Below are 26,708 nucleotides of genomic sequence, written 5' to 3' on the forward strand. Positions count from 1 at the left end.
AACGAAGAGCTCGTACTGGAGTACCTCAACAAACAGCACGGCAATATAAAATTTACAATGGAAACCGAAAAAAAAGGAGGAATCAACTATCTAGACCTCACGATAAATATTGATAAAGAAGCCAAAAGATTTAACTATGACATATATAGAAAGTCAACGGCCACCGACACAATAATACACAATACCTCAAATCACCCTCAACATCATAAAAATGCAGCATTAAGGCACTTGGTACATAGACTTGAAAGAACACCTCTTACACAAGAGGCATATAAGAGAGAACTTGAGGTCATATATAATATCGCTGCAAACAACGGATATAAAAAAGCACTAGTAGATAAGCTCAGAAGGACAAATGGAGAACCAGAAAGAAATAATGAAAAAGAAAATAATAGCTGGACGACTATGACATATACTGGAAAAGCAACATATAAATTGGCAAATTTCTTTAAAAAATACAACATTAACACAGCATTCAAAACATCGAACAATCTAGGGCGAAAACTAAGAACTAACATTAACTCAGAGGATCCGTTTAGCAGCCACGGCGTATACAAGCTTACCTGCGGATGCCAGCATAGTTACATAGGACAAACAGGACGGCAAATAAGAACGAGGTTCAGAGAACATATTAGAGATTACAACAAAAAAATACGGAATCCAAACATTATACCCGAGTCTAACTTCGCGAATCACATGGTCGAGAATGAATGTTCCCCAGCAAACATCAATAAAACAGTTAGGGTTCTTCACATACAAGAAAAGGGCCGACGTCTCAACGTACTCGAAAACATGGAAATCTACAAACAGAAAACATTCGACGGTAGAATAATAAACGAACAGATAAACACCATTTCTGACACAATATTCGAGCCTTTAAAACTTGTTTACAGGAAACAACTTAATCACACAGGTACAACAGACAAACGCACAACAACAAATAAACACAAAACAATTAACACACCAAAACAAAAAACCGACAAAGAAGGTCAAACGACTAAAATCACAGATTCCAAGGGCTGTTGATTTCGCCTTGTAGAACTTTTTCATTTTCTTCTACTTAATATGGAAGTGTCACACCCATTTTATAAAGTTTTTTCTAAAGTTATATCTTGCGTCAATAAACCAATCTAATTACCATGTTTCATCCCTTTTTTCGTATTTGGTATAGAATTATGGCATTTTTTTTCATTTTTCGTAATTTTCGATATCGATAAAGTGGGCGTGGTTATAGTCGGATTTCGGCCATTTTTTATACCAAGTTAAAGTGAGTTCAGATAAGTACGTGGACTAAGTTTAGTAAAGATATATCGATTTTTGCTCAAGTTATCGTGTTAACGGCCCAGCGGAAGGACAGGCGGTGGGGTGGACTGTGTATAAAAACTGGGCGTGGCTTCCACCGATTTCGCCCATTTTTACAGAAAACATTTACCGTCATAGAGTCTATGCCTCTACCAAATTTAAGAAGGATTGGTAAATTTTTGTTCGACTTATGGCATTAAAAGTATTCTAGACAAACTAAATGAAAATGGGCGGATCCACGCCCATTTTGAAATTTTCTTTTATTTTTGTATTTTGTGGCATCATGTCATTACTGGAGTTGAATTTGACTTAATTTACTTATATACAGTAAAGATATTAAATTTTTTGTTAAAATTTGACTTTTAAAAATTTTTTTTTAAAAAGTGGGCGTGTTCTTCATGCGATTTTGCTAATTTTTATTTAGCACATATATAGTAATAGTAGTAACGTTCCTGCCAAATTTCATCATGATATCTTCAACGACTGCCAAATTACAGCTTGCAAAACTTTTAAATTACCTTCTTGTAAAAGTGGGCGGTGCCACGCCCATTGTCAAAAATTTTACTAATTTTCTATTCTGCGTCATAACTTCAACCCATCTACCAAGTTTCATCGCTTTATCCGCCTTTGGCAATGAATTATCGCATTTTTTCGGTTTTTCGAAATTTTCGATATCGAAAAAGTGGGCGTGGTTATGGTCCGATATCGTTCATTTTAAATAGCGATCTGAGATGAGTGCCCGGGAATCTACATACCAAATTTCATCAAGATACCTCAAAATTTACTCAAGTTATCGTGTTAACGGACAGACGGACGGACGGACGGACATGGCTCAATCAAATGTTTTTCGATACTGATGATTTTGATATATGGAAGTCTATATCTATATCGATTCCTTTATACCTTAACAACCAACCGTTATCCAATCAAAGTTAATATACTCTGTGAGCTCTGCTCAACTGAGTATAAAAAATCTGCTAGGTGGCGCACGGATCGAGATATACAGAAAATTAATTTTAAAATGGAAATTTTGCGATCGACTTTTAACTAACTTCTCGGTGATCCAGAGACTTGAAACTTAGCACATAATTTGTGCCATCGACTGTACTACAATTCGTGGAAAACAAAATGCCGTCAGGTGGCAGACGAATCGAGATAAACAAAAATCCCTGAAAATCCGTGAAAAAACGCAGGCAATCGATTTTTGAGTAACTTCCCGATGGGCTGGAGATATGAAACTTGAGCCGTAAGTCAGAACCCGGTGACAATGCAATATTTTATCAAAAAAGTTCCGCTAGGTGGCACGCTAGTCCAGATAACTGCAAATCATTTAAAAATGGGGGAATCTTACGATCGATTTTCGAGTTACTTCCCGATGAGCTAGATACATGAAACTTGGGCCGTGGGTCAGAACCCGGTGACAATGAAATATTTTATCAAAAAAAATCCGCTAGGTGGCGCATGGATCGAGATATTAGGACAAATAGTTTTAATTTGGGAATCTTTCAATCCATTTTTAATTAACTTCCCGGTTACCTAGAGACTCGTAACTTAGCACACAGTTCGAGACCCAGTGTCAATACAATTTATAGAAAACAAAGTTCCGCTAAGTGGCATGCTAATTGAGATAACTACAAATCCATGAAAAACGAGGGAAATCTTGCAATCGATTTTTGAGTAACTTGCCGATGAGCTAGAGACTTGAAACTTGGGCCGTGGGTCAGAACCCGGTGACAATGCAACAGTTGATTAAAAAAATGCCACTAGCTGGAGCATGGATCGAGATATTAGGAAAATTAATTTTAATTAGGGAATCTTTCAATCCATTTTTAACTAACTTCCCGGTTACCTAGAGACTTGTAACTTAGCACACAGTTCGAGACCCGGTGACAATACAATTTACAGAAAAGAAGATTCCGCTAGGTGGCGCGCTAAGTGAGACAAGTACAAATCCTTGAAAATGAGGGTAATCCTGCAATCGATTTTCGAGTAACTTCCCGGTGGGCTGGAGATATGAAATTTGAGCCGTAAGTCAGAACCCGGTGACAATGCAATATTTTATCAAAAAGATTCCGCTAGCTGGAACATGGATCGAGATATTAGAAATTTAATTTTATTTTGGGAATTTTTCAATCCATTTATAACTGACTTCCCGGTTACCTAGAGACTTGTAACTGAGCACATAGTTCGAAACCCGGTGAAATTGCAATTTAGAGAAAACATATTTTAATTTGGAAATCTTTCAATCCATTTTTAACTAACTTCCCGGTTACCTAGAGACTTGAAACTTGGTAATTAGTTAGAGGCCTGATGACAATACAATTTATGGAAAAGTAAGTTCCGCTAGGTGGCGCGCTAGTGAATATAACCGCAAACGGGGGAATATTGCGATCGATTTTCGAGTAACTTCCCGATGAGCTAAAGACATGAAACTTGGGCCGTAACTCAAAGCTCGGTGACAGTGCAATATTTTATCCAAAAAAAATCCGCTAGGTGGCGCATTGATCGAGATATTGAGCAAACTACTTTTAAATTGGGAATCTTGCAATCGATTTTTAACTAACTTCCTGGATATATAGAGACTTGAAACCTGAAATATAGTTTAAAACTCGGTGAAAGTGCAACGTTTGATCAAAAAATTTGAGTTACGTAACGCACAAGTCGAACTGTTTAGAAGAATGGTACTCTCTTGACAAGATATGAGTACTCTCTTGACAAGAGAAGCTCTTGACGACTTTTCTTCAGGGTAGTTTATATTTCTTTTATGCTTGTGTTTTCTTGAATGCGGCAATTAGTACAAAAGATTATCTTCTTTGCACACTCTGCTTCATAAGGAAACTGGAACACTTTTACTTCAAACTAATAAGGAAGAGCTTGCAGTGGTCTATCTTTTATTCCAGTGTATAAACGTATCTAAGCTTCTTAAATGACTTTTATTCAATTGAAATTGCAGAATGTGACCAACGATCCCTTAATGTTAAACAATATATCACATACAAACTTACTTACTACAGAAATTTTTAGATAGCCGGGTACATACTACCATGCTCGTGAACGTATGTGCGAATTGTTAAATGCATAAAGAAGTTCATTTGTAATTTGACCATAAACGCCATATAAGCACGCCCGAGTACTTAAATGAAAAGGCTCGTTAAAATGTTTATGCTCAAGAGCATACAAACACATATGATGAGTATGAGGATGAGTATGAGTATGAGTGTTATTATGCACCACGGGCTATTCAGCGACTGAATGTAAAAAGTATACATAATGCATGGGTAGTGACCGACAAAACGGTAAACGGTAAATGGTAAATTGTAAATGTTCGTCAATGTTTACTACGTTTATTTAAATGGTAGCAAGCAAAAATGCACTAACCACCTGCTAACTGGAATATTTTAATATTTTTTTTAATGCGCCACTTAAAGCCTCGTCACATAAGCAAATTTTCTTATAGATGCGTTTAACTAATCTTCTGCATTATGAGTAGATTGCACGCATTTTTATGGAGAACAGTATATTGAGCGACACTGGCGCCATCTGACATGAAAAAGTACCCAACTTGCAACTTTTGTTGCAAGCAATGCATAAGAAGAAGAACTTGACACTCGTTGGTGACTTTTCTAACATTTTTCGCAAAGAAAAACTGCAATATAAGAAATTAATACGACACAAAATATGTTAGCAAGTATTTTTGTTGTATAGTGAGAATTCTTATACCAGTGCGTGAATGGGCAAGACGAAATGAACTTCAATTGCCAAGTCTGAAGTTCCTACATATTGTGACGAATATTAGCAACACTAAGGGATACTATCATCTCCAAGCCAATACTTAGCAGTGACTTGTATGCACATCAACGCATCAATTATTATGTCTATACATATGTCCATACAAGCAGCGGAGAGCAACGCACAAACACATGCATATATCTGAGATACTTCCAAAGGTAGGCAATCATCTGCGGAAGTACCACTCACATATACACGCGCATTGGCTATGCGAGAAGGTATAAAATCGTGCATCTGTAGTTATAGCTGAGAAATTTATAGCTGGTAACGAGTAGTAAAGTCTAGAAATAGAAACGCCTAGAAGTATGCGAAGAAGGTAATCACAGAGTATAAAAGGAGGTAAAGCTGAGAATCAGTAATCAGTTTGATTTAAGCACGCTATCTGTCGAGAAGTAGACGTGTTTTTGTGAAGTACTTTAATAAAGACCATTTTGCATTATTGAACAGTGGAGTTATTTATTCAACAGTTTAGTGATTCGAACGTTAGTAGAGGATGTTGAATAAGCGGAATTGCCCTAAATTCGTTACAATATTTACAAACCCAACTTTTGGTTGATTGTGGCGAGGTTACTGGAATGCATAAGGTTGTGTTAAAAGCTTCTATATGAAAAATTTCATTGTGCCGCGGCCTTTATACACAACACAAGGCCGTGGTGACAATGAATATGGTATCTACCTATTTATGTATATATGTGCATATGTGTGCGTGCAAGTATGTGTATATAAAGCTTTAGCAACCAACAAACAACCACGGTCGACCTTCTTTCACCTTCTTTCTTTCCACATTGTTTTGAGGGACTGACGCATATTGATTTCAAGACACAATTCAATTTTCCTAGAAATTCGCGAAATTTTATGGTTTCGTCAAATGCATTGACGGAGCGTTTGATTCACATTCTCGCTAGGTAATTGGGTACTAACTTTTCGAATTAGACCTTCGCTTACTGCTGTGGATAGGAACGTTTACATGCTACATACAAAGTGACATTTTAATGTTCATAAAATTTATTGCAGATTTGGTTGAATTGTGTTTGGTAGTTTCATTTAATCATAAACCAAAAGCGTGCGAAACATATTGTATTCATTCATTTGATTTTTTATTGGTGGCAATAAAAATTTTTACAAAATGACTTAACAGCTATTAGATTCATAATAAATAAGATTGGATTCACAGTAAATAAAAAATAATAATCATCGGTAGGCCCTAGATGGGTCTGACTTGATTGCTTAATCAAAGCAGGGCGTCAGGCATTGTGAATACAAGACGATTTCGATAACAGTAAGGGCGGTCTAGGTAGAAATAGTACAGCACAGGGCATACTGTATCTAACCAAGTTGTCCTCCTTACATGCTTAGACCTAAGAAACGCTTTCAACAGCGCGAGAGAGGGTGTTTCTTGGGGTTGTAAAACCAGTTGCATGTGGAGGCATATTAATACTGTAATTGAATGGCAGTTACAATCAACCGTTAAGGAAAAGTTCACCTACATAGGGATACACCCATTTTACTTTCGATTATCTAACAAACCTCTTATATACCCCGATCGGAATTTGAAATAAAATAAAGATAAGGTGCGAAAACCTCCAAAGATATTTTAGGCCGAGCTTCTCTCCCAATTTGCGTCGTGCTCCTTATAGATTTTCCTACAAATTGGCGGGACGAGACCTACTTGTTTTATGCCGACTCCAAACGGCATCTGCAAGACAGATGAGTTTCCACTATGAAGGTTTTCATGGCAGAAATACACTCAGAGTGCTTGCCAAATACTGCCGAGGGGCGACCCCGCTTAGAAAGATCTTCTTCTAAGTGAAAAAACTTGTTTCTAAATTTTTGATGCTGCTTTACCCGGGAGTGAACCCAGGATCTTCGGTGTGGTAGGGGAGTACGCTACCATCATGTTTACTTGGCTTTTCTCCGGCTCTTGTCGCGCTATACGGGCATTGTAAGGTTCCTGTTAATATATTATAAATGGTACTTTAACTCTATATATACTTTGTAAATTCATAATTCTACTTTCATTTTTTGATTTGTTATATTTCAATACTTTTCATTTTAAAATTATTAAAAAGATTGGTCTTAAAAGTTTTCGAAATAAAATTTCTATCACATAAAACAAATGTAATAACTTTATGTACGTTTCTATACGCTACAGGCATATCTAACAATCTTAGATATATACCTCGATTGAAATTTGAAATAGCCAGTTTTTTAAATAACCTCTGTTAAATTCGCTTTCCTCCGGCTCTTGTCGCACTCTATCCGATGTTTGTTCTCAACTGGGAGAACAATTCTTCTTTCGGAACAATTCCTGGTTCACTGTAGGAATTCAATCTATGTACAATGCTTACTTCTTTGTTTGTAAAAAAAAATATTACAGTTCGTTAGGTTCAGTTCGGTTGAGCTGACTGGTCCGTGAGGACCTGACATAGACTAAATGAGTCCATAGTGTTACCAGAAGTTAGCTAAACGACCAAACCGAAAAATCCTATCAAACCGTCATAAAAAACTTCGTCCTTATGGCAAACACTAGAAGCTCTCTAGAACATATGCTACTGTTTGCTTCTAGATCTGATAGATGTGCCACTTCTAATAGTCGGAGTCTTAGTTCGGCGAGTGGAGGGCATTAGTACAGAAGGAGCTAGATCGTTTTCTCCTCCAACCTGCACTTTCCACTACTGCTATCACTGGATTGGCTCATTGAGAAGCATGTGACGTACTACTCCCAAAGTAATCTAAATAAAGATCAGTTTGCAATACTGAATATTGGAGTGATTTATTCAACAGTTTAGCGATTCGAACGTTAGCAGCAGGTTTCAAATAAGAGGAATTTCCCTAAATTCGTTAGAATATTTTTGGAAGTAAAACTTCAAACGTTTCGCTAGGCTCAAAGGTTAATTAAGATGTCGCAATATTTATAATCACAATAACAATCCCCAAAAACGCTCTTACACTAGCACAACTTGCTTCACCGTTATGTGTCAATCGAAATTCATTTATAGAGTCGCAGACAACTGCGAGTTCAAACGTTTGCTTATGCGCCTTGCTGCAGTTTACGGCGCGGAAAGTAGTATACTAAATCTAGTTAGTTATCGTTTTTTATAATAAAACATGTTCACCTTAAAATTTTTTCATAAAACACTGTACAACAGCAATTTTGCGACAGGGTTACCATGGTATTTTTTTTTAATTGGCTTTGTACAAACACATTTCTCAGAGCGAACTTAGAGTTGATCTTGTCTAGTTTAATTTAAATTTGATCAAAAGTTATACGGCCTTATGAAAGTAGTTACCTTTTATATTAACACTTGGAAACTTCATCCACCACTTTTTATAACAGTGTTACTTTACCAACATTCAGATTCGTTGCTACTTTTCGATAACTAATCGATAACAAATCGATAACTTTTTCATAACGAAGCAATAGCTTTGCGATAGATAATTGATAATTTATTATTTCGATAAAATATCGATAACTTTTGACATAAAATAAATAAACTTTCGCTACTGATTACAAAACGATAAATTTTGTTGTAACTTTGCCAAAGGACTCTTGTGACTCTTTAATTTTTAACCCTAGTTCGGCCGACAATTTTTACACCTATTTTTGGCCGACGCAGTCACCCCGATGACTGCCAGAAAAGGAATAAAAGTGTTCAACCCGTTACAGTTGTCTATAACTAAAATTATAAAACCGTATTTTGTATTTTTTCTACTTAAAATTCATTAAGTTAGAATGTTACGGAAAACGAGTTAACAAAATTTATTAAAAATGTGTTTTTTTGAGGGGAGAATATGAAAAAGTCACCCCGGTGACTCGTCGGCCGAACTAGGCTTAAGTGCAAATTAAAATATTCCAGACGTGCTGGATTATAAGTATGTTTAGCAAATAGTCTGTGCGAAGTGCATTTTCTGTACAATATTATGGGTACTCGGTTGTGAGAAATTGTCCAAATTTTGTCGGACTGCGTAAGTAGTAGCTTTTCTACAACTCTATTAGTTGTGCCGTTCCAGATTAGAATGGATTTCTAAAGTCTGCTGAATGTTGCCAAAACTTGACTTACAGAAAACATAATATTTGCCTTCCGTATCTATTTTTTCGCTTTTAGGGTCGAAACTTTGGATATGTTTTATTTAACAATACTTATAATACTTTTATAAAATCAATAACTCATTGTAATATATATTTTTTGTACTCACTCAGTTTCATTATTCTCAAACACCAATTCCCCCTGCACTGGTTCATAGTCTTTGCCTGCCTTGCCAGTACCATCCTCCGTCCAATATGGTATAATCACTTTACCACGCGCACCCGAATAACGTTGCACCTTCAATTCGTATGTACCGATCGATTCCGCGAACTCATGATTTTTCTGATTAAATGCAAATATGCCAGCATGATCATCATCGAGTATCATGACGGTAGCAACTTTAGGTATAGCCAAAATTGCCGGTTCCGACGGATTACTCAAACGCACATAAAAATGTTCATCTTGTTCGAAAACATCATCATCGATAACTTCGATTTTAAAACGTTGTTCATCGACACCCGGCGGAAAGGTGAGTACACCTTTTTTACCAATATAATCACTACCCGCTTCAGCCGAACCGTCTTCGGTTTGATATTCCACCGTCGTATAACTGGATAAATTACCACGACGTACAACGCGCAACTCAAATTCACCACAACTTTCCATAACGGTATAGTGGCCAGGCTCAAAGCAGATGCGTACCGTCGTATCATCTTCTCCAGCCTCCACTTCAACGCGCTGCAGCTGTGCTTTCACCTCATTCAAATCGGTGAGAGCACGTTCCTGCAATTTACGCATTATATTACCGCTGCCCATCATTTTACGTGTTGCTTGTATACGGTAGAAAGCGCGCGATTTGGGGCCTCGATTAATCAATTGCTCCTGAGCCATCATTTCTAATTGCTCCAGATCGCTTTGTGGATACTTTTTACGTAGTTCTTTCAGCGTTGAAATGTATTCACGTCGTGCATCTTCAAAATCTTTCATGTCTTCATTCTCCGCCAACTCCTTAATACTTTCATGACGATTCATCTCGAGCACGGCATCACCCTCAGCGCTCACAATAACGCCACGCTTATTCATGCGATAATTCTTGTCAAGGTATTTATAAATCAATAAACGCCTGTCGGCTATATAAGCCGTCAGTACGGTAGCGGGGAAGAATAAGAATGTTAATAGACCTTCCCATACTTCAACACGTCCCGGTGAGATTTGTGCCAATATCAAATATAACCAAATGTAAGCAAATAATGACCAAGTGGCCGTTACAATGAAGACGCGCAAATGTTTAATTTTACGCACTTGACCATTTGGGATGACATAAATACATATGGCGATTATAACAAAAAGATTATAAGCGGCTGAGCCGACAATTGTGCCTGGACCTAAATCACCAGCTTCGAAACCTTTTTGAAACATTTCAATAACGGACAGTAGAATTTCGGGTGCACTCGAACCCAAAGCCATCAGCGTCAAATTGGCCACTGTCTCATTCCAAACGCGCACTACTACGATTTGTGTTTCGCCTCCCTTCTTCTTGATGACAACCTCCTTCTCCTTGGACGTGATCACTTCAATCGCCGCCATAAAACGATCTGACACAATTGAAACGCCAATGAACAAATAACACATCGCTAAGAAGTACACAAGGCCCCGCGCAACGCGATCACCGGTACTCACATTGTCGATTGGCATCCAAGCTTTAAGCAACAGACCATCTTTGCATTGCAATGAACTGCCGCTGTTCTGCGGCAAGGCGGTGACATTATCACCTGCGCCTCCTTTCATATTATTCTCTTTATCGCCCTCATCTCTTAATTCATTGCCAGTACTTGAAGTGCCCTCGTCTCTCCTGCCACCACTACCAATACCTCCGGCTTCAGCAACAGCACTCACGTCCAAGCTCGCTCCCCCTTCGCTATTCTGATTGTTGGACGTTGTTTCAGCGCATTCGACAAGCATGAGCGTTGTTGTGCACACCAAGAGCGTTAAGATGAAGATCGCTGAAAATTTTAAGTCGCTGCGTAAGCGTTTTCTACTATAGAATTTCGCGCCCATTGTTTTTTTTTTTGATAGACTCTTTATGCTCGCTGATGTTCGTCTTCTTCTTCTTATTTCAACCCGCTTATGCAATGGTGAACTATGACATAGACCGGCTTAATGTAAAAACTTTAAAAATTAAAGTAAACGCTGTGTAAGTCTCTTGCAGTTTTGGTGTTGTCAAATATTTATCGACTAAATCTTGGTTGTTCGTTGCAGAAACGCTTTGTTCTTTCTCTCTCTCCCTCTCTCTCTCTCTCTCTCTTTAGTTTCAGCTCTTGTGTGGCTCGCAAATTGGACGGAGCGTTCGCGAGTATGTCTTTGAGTTAGTGTGTGTTTTGTGGCTTGGTGCTGTGCTCTGCTTACTCACTTGATCTGTGATTACTACGGATTACCTGATGAGTACTGTTTGTAGCTGAAAAAGCAGTGTAGGGCGGATTTTGTGTTTATTTTACTCTATGATGGTGTTTTTTTTCTTTTAATTTTTTCTTTTTGGTTCTGTGCTTTGTATGATGCCTTCGGCTTTTCTATTGATTTTCTATAAAGCGAGTGTATTAGCTATGCAGATGTGTCTTTATATCAAGTTTTGGCCTTGTTTTGCTGTTGCGTATGTGTATTATTTTAAGTTTGGAAATTTCGGTAAAAGTTGCGGTTATCTGCTTTACTATGAAGCGCGTGCTATGCTCTAAATTTTATATACATAAATATTTTTTATAACTATCAATTACTTTGTATTATCAATAATTTTTACTATTTTTTTTTTTCTTTATTTATAAATTTCTCTAAACATTTGCTTATTGTTTAGTGAAATTCGAAACTAATGATTATGCATTTATTCTTTAAAACTTTTTTTCAATAACTTTCTATAATTTTTTTTTTTACTTTTTTTTTTGGTGTAATAAAGCGTGTGCCATTCACCGTCTGCATCTAAATACCGTTCTACGGTGCTTATTGTGCTGCACTAAACTAGGAAGCTGCATGTTTTTTGTTGTTGTTTTCAAGTAGTTTTTTTTTTATATTATTACATATCTTTATTTTTCTAAACTAAATTTATATATTTTATGCTTGTTTATACAGCTGCTTTTGTTATGAAAATATTTTGCATGAAACTACAATGAAGGATTTTAGAAAAACAAAAAAATGGTTTGGACAGAGTTCAGTTGCGCAATTCCCCGTTTGATATTACTGGAGTTGTATATTATTAATTCAAACCGTCAATTCTGGCGTTTTTTAGTTAGTGCTTTATATTTTTTTGTTGTAAAGTGGCGTAGTGGATTCGAATTCGTTGACTGGTGTGCTGGGTTGGAAGATTGAACGCTGTGAATGAGACAAAAATTTTAAATATTAGTAAAATATTGGTTTTTAAAATAAATACAAAGAGTCTTTTCTCTAAAAAAAACTATTAACATTTTTAAAAAGTGGAATTAAAGCTTTTCTTTTTAAACAGCTAATTTTATTGTGCAGTAAACCGACCGAGGAATGAAACAGTTCAAATGCATTTTTCGTTAATCCTAGTTTGATATTCGCATAGCAAGCCGAAAGCATACCACAATCGGTTGGAATACAACGATCAATATATTTATTGTATGCAACAACATAAGGTTAATACTGTTACGAATATTAGCAACACTAAGGAGTGCTCCCATCTCTAAGCCGATGCTAAGCAGTGACGTGATTTCATATCCATAGATCAATTATTATGTATCTACACAAACGAAACAATAATTGCGTCTACACATATGTACCATGTACGTATACGAGCAGCGGAGAATCAATGCACAAACACATGCATACATCTGAGATGCTCCTGAAAGTATGCAATGAGAGAAGCTAAAATCGTGCAATTGTAGTTACAGCTGAGAAGTTTGAGAGCTGATGGACTAGTAGATTCTGGAAGTGCCTAGAAGATGCGAACGTTGAAATCAAAGAGTATAAAAGGCAACAAGTGTATAGGCGCTGGAATTCAGTTTGATTTGAGCTGTCAAGCAGTTTCGATTAAGACGCTATCTAGCGAGCAAGAGCAGTATTATTTTGAAAGTCAGTTTCATTTGAGCTATCAATCAGTTTGCGAAGTACTTTAATAAAGGCCATTTTGCATTATTACATATTGGAGTTATTTATTCAACAGTTTAGTGATTCGAACTTAGCAGAGGGTTGAAAATAAGAGGATTTGCAAGTAAATTCGTTACAATTGATGTCAGAAGAGGAATCGTTGAATAAATTCCAGAGGACAACAAGGACATGGCAATGTTCAGTGAATTGAAGATCCAGCAACTGAAGAAGGAGTTGGAGAGCGGTGGATAGAATACAAGCGGCGTTAAACTCGAACTTCAGGCACGGCTACGAGAGGCAATGGACGCAGAAGGAAATGATGTGGACGAGTATGTCTTTTGACCTGATGAGGACGAGACAACAACAAAAATTTAAAAGAAAAACGAAACATCGCAGACAGTTACTAGCACAGACTTGAACATGATTTTGGCTGTAATATCTGCACAAACATCGACAGTAAAAGAAATGTCGTCAGAAATAACATCGAAGATTGAAGCACAGGACACAAATTTCATCACAACTGGAAGAACAGAAGACGTATATGGTATCCCAATTGGAATCGCAGGAAACCCGCATAACATCACAATTGGAAGAACAGAAGACATATTTGGCATCTCAACTGGAAGCGCAAGAGGCACGTACATCTGAAAAGTCGGCACAAATTTCGGAACAGGTATCATCGCAGCTCTTTGTGAAACTGGAAGGGCAGGATGCACAAATTTTACAACTCGAGGACAAAATTGATGTCGAAATAGAAGCGTTAAAAGGTCGTATGGAGCAGTTACAACTAAACCGCTCAGCTGTTTCAGCAAGCAATCTAAAGTTAAAAACACCATCATTTGACGCTTCTGTTCCTTTCCAGGTCTTCAAGCTACAGTTTGAGAAGACCGCAGCAGTGAACAACTGGAATGCGGAAGATAAAGTTGCTGCACTATTCATGGCGTTGAAAGGGCCTGCATCTGAGATTTTACCAGAGGGCGAACGGAACTGTTATGAAGCATTGATGGGCGCTCTAGAGAGACGATACGGAATTGAGCATAGGAGACAGATATACCAAATGGAGTTGCTGAACCGCGTCCAGAGGCCTGGTGAAACACTGCAAGAGTTTGCGTCGGATATTGGAATGCTAGCACATTTAGCGAATGCGGACGCACCCGTGGAATACACTGAACGGGTAAAGATTCAGAGCTTTATAAATGGCATACGGGAAATCGAAACAAAGCGAGCTATATACGCAAACCCAAAGCCAACATTCGCAGAAACGGTGTCACAAGCTCTGATTCAGGAAACAGCGTCGCTTCTATGTAAGCCAGTTTTCAAAGCACGCTGTGTTGAAGTAGAAAGGCCAGAATGGGTAGACGCAATATTGGAGGCGCTGAAAGGATCGCAAAAGCGGAGTGAAAAAGTTATCAAATGCGGGAAGTCCGGTCACATTGCACGTCATTGCGATCTTGGTCCTAATAGTTCCAACAATGTGGGTGGCCGTAAACGCAAAGCTGGAGGAGATGAGCAAGAGCGAGTAAGAGGTAGAGATCGAGAGATAGATCCAGCTATTGAATGCCCCGTGATATCTGTGTTGCAAATTGGTAGAAAATCGAGCAGTCTTACCGTCAGAGGGAATGTGGATGGTAAAGAACGTGTACTGACTGTAGGTACGGGCGCATCTCATTCCTTGATCCGATCTGACTTGGTCAACAGGAGAATAAAACCGTTACCTGGAGCAAGGTTGCGTACGGTCACTGGCGAGTATAACCAAGTTCAGGGAGAAGTGATATGTGAAGTCTTGATTGGAAAGGTGACGGTTCTACACAAATTCGTTGTGGCGAAGATCGTTGAAGAAGTCATATTGGGAGTGGACTTCTTGGTTGACCATGACATCAAGATCGATATGCAGAGAAGTATGATGCGTTATGAGAACCAGGATATACCACTTAACTTCAGTTTGCGGAAAGGATTCAGTAGTAATCGAGTACTGTTGGAGAAGACTCGACAAAAACCACGGAAGTCAAAGGCAAAGGTTAATAGGTCGAATGGGCCAAATAAAGCAAAACCAAAAGTATCTGCGAGAGAAACACTGGCATTGACAAAACCTAAAAGACGCAGAAAAACGAAGCAACGAATTTCCGAGAAAGAATGCGAGGGTAGTTTCAAGCCGGAGCGCACTACTCTTGTGAAATGTGGGAACGATACTGATTATGCGAAGCCAATCCGTAAACGCGAGCTCTACGAAGTAGTTCATTGGCCAAGCAACAGAGTGCGAGGGAACGATCCAGGGTAATGAGTAGTAAGACGAAGCACAGGTACGACAAGAAAAATAATTTGGAAGGTTTCCGGGAGGGAGATTTGGTACTGCTATACAACCCTCACCGGCGGAAAGGTGTTCCATCCAAATATTGGTGCAGTTGGGAAGGCCCGTACAGAGTTGTGAAGACGATCAGTGATGTCATCTACCGCATATAAGCAATTGAAAAATCACGAAATGGAAGAGTGGTACATTTGGCAATGCTAGCAGCGTTTAGATCGAGAGATTTGTCTGATCGGGACGATCATACTTAGGTGGAGGGCAGTGTTACGGATATTAGCAACACTAAGGAGTGCTGCCATCTCTAAGCCGATGCTAAGCAGTGACGTGAATTCACGTCCATAGATCAATTATTATGTATCTACACAAACGAAACAATACTTGCGTATACACATATGTACCATGTACGTATACGAGCAGCGGAGAATCAATGCACAAACACATGCATACATCTGAGATACTCCTGAAAGTATGCAATGAGAGAAGCTAAAATCGTGCAATTTTAGTTACAGCTGAGAAGTTTGAGAGCTGATGGACTAGTAGATTCTGGAAGTGCCTAGAAGATGCGAACGTTGAAATCAAAGAGTATAAAAGGCAACAAGTGTATAGGCGCTGGAATTCAGTTTGATTTGAGCTGTCAAGCAGTTTCGATTAAGACGCTATCTAGCGAGCAAGAGCAGTATTATTTTGAAAGTCAGTTTCATTTGAGCTATCAATCAGTTTGGTTATTAAGCAAGCTATTCGTTGCACAGTTTGAGTGTTATTGTGAAGTACTTTAATAAAGGCCATTTTGCATTATTACATATTGGAGTTATTTGTTCAACAGTTTAGTGATTCGAACTTAGCAGAGCGTTGCAAATAAGAGGATTTGCAAGTAAATTCTTTACAGTACATACAAAATTACTATAGAACGACTAATACGGAAACTTTACGTGCGCCCAAAAACCACACTACAATAGAGTAGCCCAACCAACATAGACCAATAGACGTGCGATGCGAGCAATTGGCAATAGTGTTTCCATTTTATTTAGCTTTTTTATACTCAGTTGAGCAGAGCTCACAGAGTATATTAACTTTGATTGGATAACGGTTGGTTGTACAGGTATAAAGGAATCGAGATAGATATAGACTTCCATATATCAAAATCATCAGTATCGAAAAAAAATTTGATCAAACCATGTCCGTCCATCCGTCCGTCCGTTAACACGATAACTTGAGTAAATTTTGAGGTATATTGACGAAATTTGGTACGTAGGTTCCTGGGCACTCATCTCAGATCGCTATTTAAAATTAACGATATCGGACTATAACGACGCCCACTTTTTCTATATCGAAAATTTCGAAAAATCCAAAAAGTGCGATAATTCATTACCAAAGACGGATAAAGTAATGAAACTTGGTAGGTGAGTTGAACTTATGACGCAGAATAGAAAATTAGTAAAATTTTGGACAATGGGCGTGGCACCGCCCCCTTTTAAAAGAAGGTAATTTAGAAGTTTTGCAAGCTGTTATTTGGCAGTCGTTGAAGATATCATGATGAAATTTCGCAGGAACGTCACTCCTATTACTATATGTATGCTTAATAAAAATTAGCAAAATCGAAGAACGACCACGCCCACTTTTAAAAAAAAATTTTTTAAGTCAAATTTTAATAAAAAATGTAATATCTTTACAGTATATAGGTAAATTATGTAAACATTCAACACCAGTAATGATATGGTGCAACAAAATACAAGAATAAAAGAAAATTTCAAAATGGGCGTGGCTCTGCCCTTTTTATTTAATTTGTCTAGGATACTTTTAATGCCATAAGCCGAAAAAAAATGTACTAATCCTTGTGAAATTTGGTAGGGGCATATATTCTATGACGATAACTGTTTTCTGTGAAAAAGGGCGAAATCGGTTGAAGCCACGCCCAGTTTTTATACACAGTCGACTGTCTGTCCTTCCGATCGGCTGTTAACACGATAACTTGAGCAAAAATCGATATATCTTTACTAAACTCAGTTCACGTAAATATATGAATTAAAAAAAACTCTTGGTATAAAAAATGGCCGAAATCCGACTATGACCACGCCCACTTTTTAGATATCGAAAATTATGAAAAATGAACAAAAAAAATGCCATAATTCTATACCAAATACGAAAAAAAAATTAAACATGGTAATTGGATTGGTTTATTGACGCAAAATATAACTTTAGAAAGAAAACTGTAAAATGGGTGTGACACCTACCATATTAAGTAGAAGAAAATGAAAAAGTTCTTCAGGGCGAAATCAAAAACCCTTGGAATCATGGCAGAAATACTGTTCGAAAGATGATGGTCTGGGTCATCCTGGTCCACATTTTGGTCGATATCTCGAAAATGCCTTCACATATACAGCTACCACCACCCTCTTTTAAAACCCTCATTAATACCATTAATTTGATACCCATATCGTACAAACACATTATAGAGTCACCCCTGGTCCACCTTTATGGCGATATCTCGAAAAGGCGTCCACCTATAGAACTAAGGCCCACGCCCTTTTAAAATACTCATTAACACCTTTCATTTGATACACATGTCATACAAACACATTCCAGGGTTACCCTAGGTTCATTTTCCTACATGGTGATTTTCCATAGCTCTCAACTGAGTATATAATGGTCGGTTACACCCGAACTTAGCCTTCCTTACTTGTTTCAAGCTCGATTTACCTTTTGTTTTCTCCGTTCAGCTTGAAAAGTTGCGATTTAGCCTTAAGCTGCAGACATTGGTGCGTTATCGGTAACCGTATCGGTAACCTTATAACAGCTGATTCGACCAAACTTATGGGAATCAATGCAATCGATTATTGGTGCCGCTAAGGTCGTAACCGTATCGTAACCAACCAATTGGTTTTTGGTTTTCCGCCGTAACGTTAAACAGCTGATTATGTTAGGGATATGACTAGAGCGATACTACAAACGGCACCAATGACTCCGCTTTAAGCTTTTTTTCAGCTTTTTTTTTAGAAATTGTTTAGCTCTTTTTAGCTTCTTTCAAAATTTTAGAAAATCTAGATAAACAGTTTTATGTAGATTAAATTTTAAGAACATTGCATGAATTTGGGCTAGATTTAAAAAATGTGAGGGGCATTGTGGTGGGCAGAAATCGAGGCGTAGTAACTTTTTTAAGGCAACATCAACCTAATGTCATTTTCGTTCCGTATGTTTGGCACTCGATTGTATTACTGAGCGAAATTGATGTTTTTGATTTCAGAAACATTTAACTGGTTTTCTAAGTCCACATGTAAAAGAGCTACGCAATGATATGTATATACTGCGTAAAACGACGGACTCGACCAGTTGCAAATCACATCCACACGAATGGGATAACTCCTTTCTTTTCTGTACTTATGTGAAAAGGCATAATATTTATTTGAAAGATACCATTGTGTGTAAGGCTTATAGCTTATATAAAATAGAACTTACGCAGGGCCGCGGAGAGGGGGGGCCGCCAGGGCAATTGACATGGGGCCCGTAAGGTTTTTGGGGGCCCGGCAAGGCAAAGCAGTATTGACAGTACTCTAACTAGGATTTCATAGATACATACATGTTGCTACAAAAAATTGTTATAAAATTGAAAATCACTAAATTAAAATCATAAGCGTCCAACCAAATAATATGGGGCAAGTCATTGTCGAAATAAAATGTGATTTTAAGTTAGATAAACGTTTTTGACACAATTTTATAAGCGCTATCTGTCAAAAATGCTTCAACTAACTTAAAATCTCATTTTATTGCGACTATAGCTTTGCCCCTATCGGTTTGGTCATATTGCTTTTTCATAATAATTGATAATAAACTAGAGCCTTAATTTGAAAAATTTAGTACATTTGACTTGGTTTGCGAAGCGAAAATTTGTGAAAACATATGAGTATGCCGTGGATAAGCTTACATAAGTCAGTTTCGCGTTAATTGTTGCAAGCTTCGTATTTCTTTTGTCAGTGGTGCAATTATTAGTAAATTTTTTAATTTGTGAATTTAATTTCGGTTGTAATTCTTCACGGGCCTTCTAAAGACATACACTAAGCACTGATTTATAAAATTTAAAGGAATCTATTAAATAAATGAAATGGAAAAATTAATGCATCACTCATTTACTTCGAGAGTGTCACAATTCAAAAATCATCATTTTACAGTTAAATACAAAAAAAAAAAATTATCATGATCTATATTGTGTAAAAAAGTCTTGATGATTCGTGGAAAATTGGGGGCTTGAGATAAAAATTTATTTCTAGCTTTACGCGCCCAATATATAATAACCCTTCAGGTTTAGAAGCAAAAGGCTCAAAGTGAAATTTTTTTTCTAACTTTTAGTTACAGTCATATTTGTGTAGTTTTGTTTATGGACACAGGGTTTGTTTATAGCCGGGCCATAACCCTACTACCCAGAAATTACAATAAGTGCTCAACTTTAATTTTTAATGTCTCGATATAATGTGTCTGTTGAAATCTTAAAATGGCTCTCTTGAAAAGTTGTGTGTTTTGAAAAGTGTTGCTGTTGAAGTAAATGAGCGATATATTTTTGCACGTGTAAGTTTTGTTGGCAAAAAATGTTGCCAAGGATACTATGTTTTGAAAAAAGGCGTAAAAAGAACTCAATATGCTGGGAAACGATGCCAGGAATACAACTTTCATTATAAATATTGAAAATGTGATTTTAAAGAGCATCTATGCAATTTGCAAGATTTTTCACGTGAAAACACAATACCAAGCTTCGCATGAGAAACACATAATCATACATCTGTGCGTTTTTTTCAGTAATATACAAATTTTATTTAACCAAACACTTATTTTGAATAAACTATATCTAATGGATTATATATAGCTGCTAGAGATGATGTGCCATATCCAAACGTTGAGCACGAAACACGTGCTGTACAAGATACAAAGGCAGTGGATGGTGAATCCAAAGAAGTACTAAGCTCTTTTGACATTGGTAGCATAGAGTCCGCGGAAATAAATGTAGCCAGGATGAAGGGTCTTGTAAACTGGGACCTCAACCATGTCCTTTCGAATTTCCCAACGACTTAAGTGGTCGCCATTTCCCTCAAATCATACTCCATACTACTCTAAAAAAGGGAGAAAAATTAAAGCGTGATTGGCTCGTTTTGAGTGCATCAAAAGAAGCGCTTTTTGTTTTCCATGCCGGTTTTTCAGCAAAATTTCCGAAAATAGCCGATCAGCTTTGACAAAATCTTCAGGTTATTCTAAAGAAAAAGCAATGAAATCTAACATTTCATTTATGTACATAAGTGCTCCAGTAAATCTTATTTTATATGAAATAAAACTGAAAATGTTAATTGAAAAATTTATATATGCTATGTTATTTTTTTTACTCGATTGAGTTTATTTTTTAGGGGGCCCGTAAACGCGAACTGTCCCAGGGGCCCGGCTCGACCCTCTGCGGCCCTGAACTTACGTAAGGAAGAAAATAATAACTTTATTATAAGGCTTATGCACCAACAAAAATAAGGCTTCCTTACACAAGGCCTTGTTAAAAGAAACTACTTGTTGTTTTATGTCCTTTTATAAAAGACTTATATATAGCCCACCCAAAGTCAGGCCTAGATAAGCTGTTATAATAACAAGGATGAATAAGGATAGGTGTACCATAGTATAACCTTATTATAAGTTTTATTGCACATATAAAATTCCTTGGATTTATAATAAGATTCGCCTCCAAAAATTCATTTGCCAGATATCGTTTGGAGTCGGTGCGAAACACATACCAAAAACTTGAACAAGAGGTTCTCAGACAGTGTGGAATGTAGAGTTTACATCCTTCATTGGTTGTTTAAAAGAACAAAAAGTGGATTTCCTTATTGAAAATAGTTTTATCGGCGTTCTTATTTTGCAAATAAGAAACCATTTAATAATTTGGCAAAAGTTTAAACAACGTTTTTTTCCCAAATTATTAAATAAATTATAAAATAAAATTGCTTTAAATAAAGGTTTTCATACATTTAAAAGCAATGAGGGCAGTCCCCGTTTAATTCATACAAAAAACCATTTACCTCAAACATATTACGAAAACTTATAGACTATAGTGGAGTTTTATTTATCATGTATCGCTTTTAAATTAAAACACAGATAGCATCTGTTAACATTTTTTTTTAATTTTTTTTTATGAAATTGGAGTAAAAATTAATTTAAATTTTTTATTCTGTTATGTCTTTTATGAAAAAAATTAGTAAAACGCATAGAAAGTTGCCTTAAACTTTCAGCTTTTTTTCTTATCCTTCAAGATTTTTATTTAGCTTTTTATTTTTGTCAGTCTAGCCTTTTTCTGAAAATTTTCTGGCAACACTGATTGCCAATCACCAGCAGCCAATCAAATTTTATCGAAGTGAAACAAAATGCTGTACTTCGCCACTACTTTATGGGCGAAAATAAAAATAAAATTTGGATACAATTTTTTCCGCATTTTTTTTACGCGCAAGTGTACATTTAGTATTGATTAGATATGAGCACATATGTATGTATGTTTATATGCTTGCTATATAATCTTTTTAAACCTCCATTTTCTGTTTTCCTTCAGGGTCCTACTACTTTGTGTTTAAACGAATTTTTTTCCTCGATTTGTTTTCAAATTCAATTTCTTTAGTTTCCGGCGCCAACAACCTATTTAAAAATTATTTTATTGATTTTGACTCATCAATTGTAGTATAGATCGTTTAATTATTGCACGACAGTGACAATGTAAACAAAAATTACAATAGCAACAACAACAAGTTTATGTATACATAAATTACATATATTAGCATAGAGAGAAACCTGTTTTATAATTTCAACGAAAAAAAAGCAACTGAAAATTCCCATAATTTACAAATAAATTGAAGCTTATCGAAAGAAGACTTGAAAGTATTTACTATTTTACATAACATTAGGATGGTTCTTATAAATCAAGTATGCGATTTTTTACACTCTCCCCCCTCAGGTTAAAAATATCACAACTTAGTTTAGTTCACGGTTTACCACTGAGAGATCGCACAAGAGTCTCCATCAAAATTGGTATATGAAGAGTCAAGAATTTAAATTGAATTTTTTGATTTTCAATACCCAAATTCGATTAATATAGTATCGTGTAATATTGCAATGAATTTTAGAAATCCTTGATTGTTCTGCACGTTCTGTTATCGTGCGAATCCTTGAACTGTCGCATGAATAACTCAGTTATATAGTATAACAAAATGACCTTTATTCACAACAATTCTATGGTAGTAGTACTTTACAATTAATTTACTCACGCATTTCACTAATGGCGCGTTTAAATCAAACTTACTAATTATTCCTCAGCTTGCGCTGCTTTTATGCTCTCCATTACCCCGTTCGCCTACTTCTTCTAATGTCTATACTTGTCACGAACAGCCTTCTCGAACAGTTGCTTATCTATTTCTCATTTCTCTGCTCATAGTTGGCTATTTAGTTATGCGTGAGTAATGTCAACTTCGCTCTTAGCTGATTACATGTATGTGCAATATTATCTGCATTATTAGCTTTGCTGTTTATATAAATGTGTGGTTGCTTGCTTCGCTGTTGTTGTGCAATTTTTTACTAGCAGTTTGTGACGTTTCGAAACTGCTAGTATTCCACGCAATATACATAACACATATACATTTTGGTACCAATTTGAAACGGTTAAGACGTATTTTGCAGAGATCCAAGCACAGATTGAACTACACAAACTCAATAGTATAATAAAATCTGAACTTTAGTCAATATGCGATACCTTTTAACCGTATTCAATGTGTAACAAAATGTATTTTTTAAGTACCACCCCAATGTAACATTATATTATATCATCATATCGACTGCTGAGAGGAATATCACCTTATATCGGCTACCGTTGGGAAAACGCCCCACCTACTTTTTAATAACGCCCTATTTCAGAGTTTGTTTCAAACACGCCCTATCCGAACATGAATTCCATACCCTTTGACATTGGATAGGCTGTTTTCGAAAAATATTCTCAGTTAGGGCGTTTTGGAACTGCCAAGCGCAATAGATTGATATGCCAATTAGAGCTTAAAATTTCTTCTTGAACACAAGCGAGAATTTCGAGATGCGATAAATAGAGAGCTCGGCTTCTCGCGAGATTATAATTTCTCCAAATACTCGCAACTCTCGCAGGTTTCTAGAAACTCAATCTAGTCGCTGTATTCACAGTACACGCGAGATTCTCGAATCTCGAAATACTCGTAAAGCTCGCGGGGTTCTCGACACTCAGTGAAGTCGATGTATTTACTGTATTCCATTTATTTCGGTTTTTTTTTACTTGTAGTTTTGTGGAAGATCTCGCTTGCGCTCCAGCGGAAATCGTTAACTCTATATAAAACTGCCAATGCAATGCCATAAAATTAATTGTCGAGAAGCTCGCGAGCTTAACGAGTATTTTGATATTCGGGAATCTCGCGAGAAGCCGAGACTCACAAGAGATTGTTCCTCGAACAAACTCGAGAATTCATTGGCACTAATGCCAATCAGCTGTCGATATATTATTTATTAGGGTGGGTAATTTTTTATGGAACGGTATTTTCGTTCAAAGAGTATTATAATTCTATCTTTAACTCTCTGGATAAAGAGGCAAAAAGTGAGACTTTCAGTAAATGAAGACCAGAAAAATTACCTGCTGTCATTCAAGAAAGAATCGTCGCATTCGCGTCTTTGCAGCCACGTCACTTTTGACGGATATAAAATCCAGACTATGAAGGGTTTCGTCTAACTAACTGCAACAATGTCCGCTTGGAAGTCAAACGGAGAATTACTCTGCCAACAAGTGCTATTTTGAAATTAGTAGGCTATTTAAAAGTAAAGTCCTCTATCGACGAACCGGGGAGAGCTGGCGTTACTAATTACAAAACAGCCGAAATCTCTCAGGCGGTTAAGCGCCAATTTATAATTATGATGATGATGTTCACCAGATCCTGTGGCCGTTGGCGTGGGTGTAGGAGGGGTAAGAAATCTGAGAAATAGAGGGGAAAGTATATCGAGGAGAATCAAAGAGCGAATGAATGGAGAATTCGAGTAGGAAAGAGAGGAAGATAGAGTGGAGTGAATGGAAGTCAAGATTCAGACAGAACAATGTCTGCCGGGTCCGCTAATGTAACACAAACCAAACAACAAAGTATTCAAAATATTATGTTGAAATAATTATGTTACAGGATGCCATTTGTGCTTTATTAACAGTAAATTTTTTTAAAATTACTCAATTATTTTGTGTATATTCTAAAATGTTTATAAATTTGGGTCCAATAACAAAACCCACTTATTGATGATGGTCTGGGCGGTGTACTAAATTTAGACATCTTATATATGTTCACATTTCTAAACATTTCTACATATAAACATAACATTTTATTTACAAAATACATATGTATTTCTGTTTTGAGTTCAGCCAAGTTTATTTGCCACAAAAAATTTTGTTTGCATGCGGTCAGAATAATAATTATGCAAATATGCCAAATACAAACAATATTCTGCGGTAATTGGTATCCTGCTGAGAAAATCATTGGCGAGCAAAGATTTGTGCGGCTCATATAACGATCATGAAAACATTTTGGCTTTTTTAAGAATTTATGCTATTAAAAGGAAGTACAACCGAATTCCACTGAGGAGGATACAAGAGAACAATCCCGAACCACCTTCAGTTATCTCATTCGGTTGAATGAATTTTCAAGTATGCGAAAATAGCTTAACTAAAACTAACCATTTTGAATTCAGATGCATGTCTAGTTCGACCTTTAAGGTACTTGATTTAATTTAATAAAGCTGTCGCATGCACTATCACAGGCTCTCAGTACTCTGCTAATCATATACCCACATGACTAACCTATCATCTGATGGATACGATAAATTGCTTTGAGTGTTGTCGATGCTCTTGCTCTTGATCTTATCTACACGTAGTACCCTTGAAATGGTTTGCTCAAGGCTCAAATATGTTTTAGTGTCAAGTGGCCTCACGCACGCACAGTACTCAAGGCTGATAAATTGACTTTACGCGCATTCAACTACTCCCGCAAGCATACTATAAGGGATGTATGTATGTATGCAAACTCGATTAGTTGGTTATGTAGGTTGTGCAATAAGCGTGCGAGACGTAAACATTTTGGCGTCATGGGGCCGCAAAGCAGAATATTTAGCGACGTCAGTGCTCGGTGTTGGTGAAGTGTAAATTTGGCCATCTGCAATTTGTAATTTTATAAATTAATTTTATGCAATTTCTACACATGCATTTTATATATTTAATTGTATACAAAGTTATATACGATAATATAATTACACGTGAACATATTTTTGTAGCTTTGACGTGTCAGGGGATTGCAGATGTAAGCCATCATCCACATGGAATACGGTCAGCACATATTTCAGACATATACTTTTCAGTAAACCATAAGACGGATGACTAAGCCATTAGCGTGAAGATAGCCATGCAGCTCACATAGTGCGCACCCGTACCCGAAGTAATACTAAATGCGGTCACAGGTACAGGGATTTGCGCGTGCCGTGGGAGGTTAGGTATTTGTGGGTAGCCCTTCATCGATGAAGGAAGTCCTACACTCTGAGAGTCTCGCAGTGATGCTTAAATATCCCGGTCAGTGCATAAATCATTTCCTCCTCCCACGTAACATAAAAAAAAAATAAAAACAAGTAAGAACGGGACTGTCTTCGGCTGTGCCGAAGACTTCATACCTTTCATGAATGGGGCTGAACAATAATCTTATCCCGTTCGTAATCTCCGAATAATCGGATGTATAAGATAAGAAATATATAGTGAACAGATCGATTTTTAAGATAAATATAAAATAAAAAACAGGTAGGTACTTTGTGTGAGGATGGAAAGTTTCTGGTTTTTTGTGGTCTGCGTGTAAAAACTATGACTGCGAATCACGTATTTCAACAATATATGACGTAAACGTAACTATTTGATGAAATTTGATGAATTTTGAAGCTTCTAGCCGTAAAAAGGGGGCAAAAATTAGAGTTTATATGGGGTATATCATATATATATCACCGATCTCTATGATTTTTTCAGACAACAATATATGCTATATACGTAAGCATATGGTGAAATTTGAAGCGTCTAGCTGTTCAAATGGGGAAGAAATTGCGCAAAGTTTCTTATCTGAACAATCGGTTGTATGGGATATATAATATATATACCACCG

General features: G+C 36.9%; 1 protein-coding gene across 25 annotated transcripts in view; it reads right to left on the reverse strand.

Annotated features, from left to right (window-relative positions):
• Nucleotides 1-26,708, reverse strand: part of Calx (sodium/calcium exchanger 3) — a 433,860-nt gene that overhangs the window by 297,718 nt on the left and 109,434 nt on the right. For 24 of the 25 annotated variants that reach the window (XR_010949022.1, XR_010949021.1, XM_067761890.1 and 21 more), the window contains one exon: nt 9,289-12,476. Coding sequence is in view for 23 of the 25 variants with exons in the window: in XM_067761890.1 (XP_067617991.1) it covers nt 9,289-11,177 (1,889 nt within the window). In the remaining 2 variants the exon portion in view is untranslated. Of the gene's footprint in view, nt 1-9,288; nt 12,477-25,249; nt 25,697-26,708 lie in introns of those variants that run through there. The other variant, XM_067761886.1, reaches the window with a different exon arrangement.

The sequence above is a fragment of the Eurosta solidaginis genome, chromosome 1 (genome assembly GCF_040869045.1).
Source record: "Eurosta solidaginis isolate ZX-2024a chromosome 1, ASM4086904v1, whole genome shotgun sequence".
NCBI classification, from domain to species: Eukaryota; Metazoa; Arthropoda; class Insecta; order Diptera; family Tephritidae; genus Eurosta; species Eurosta solidaginis.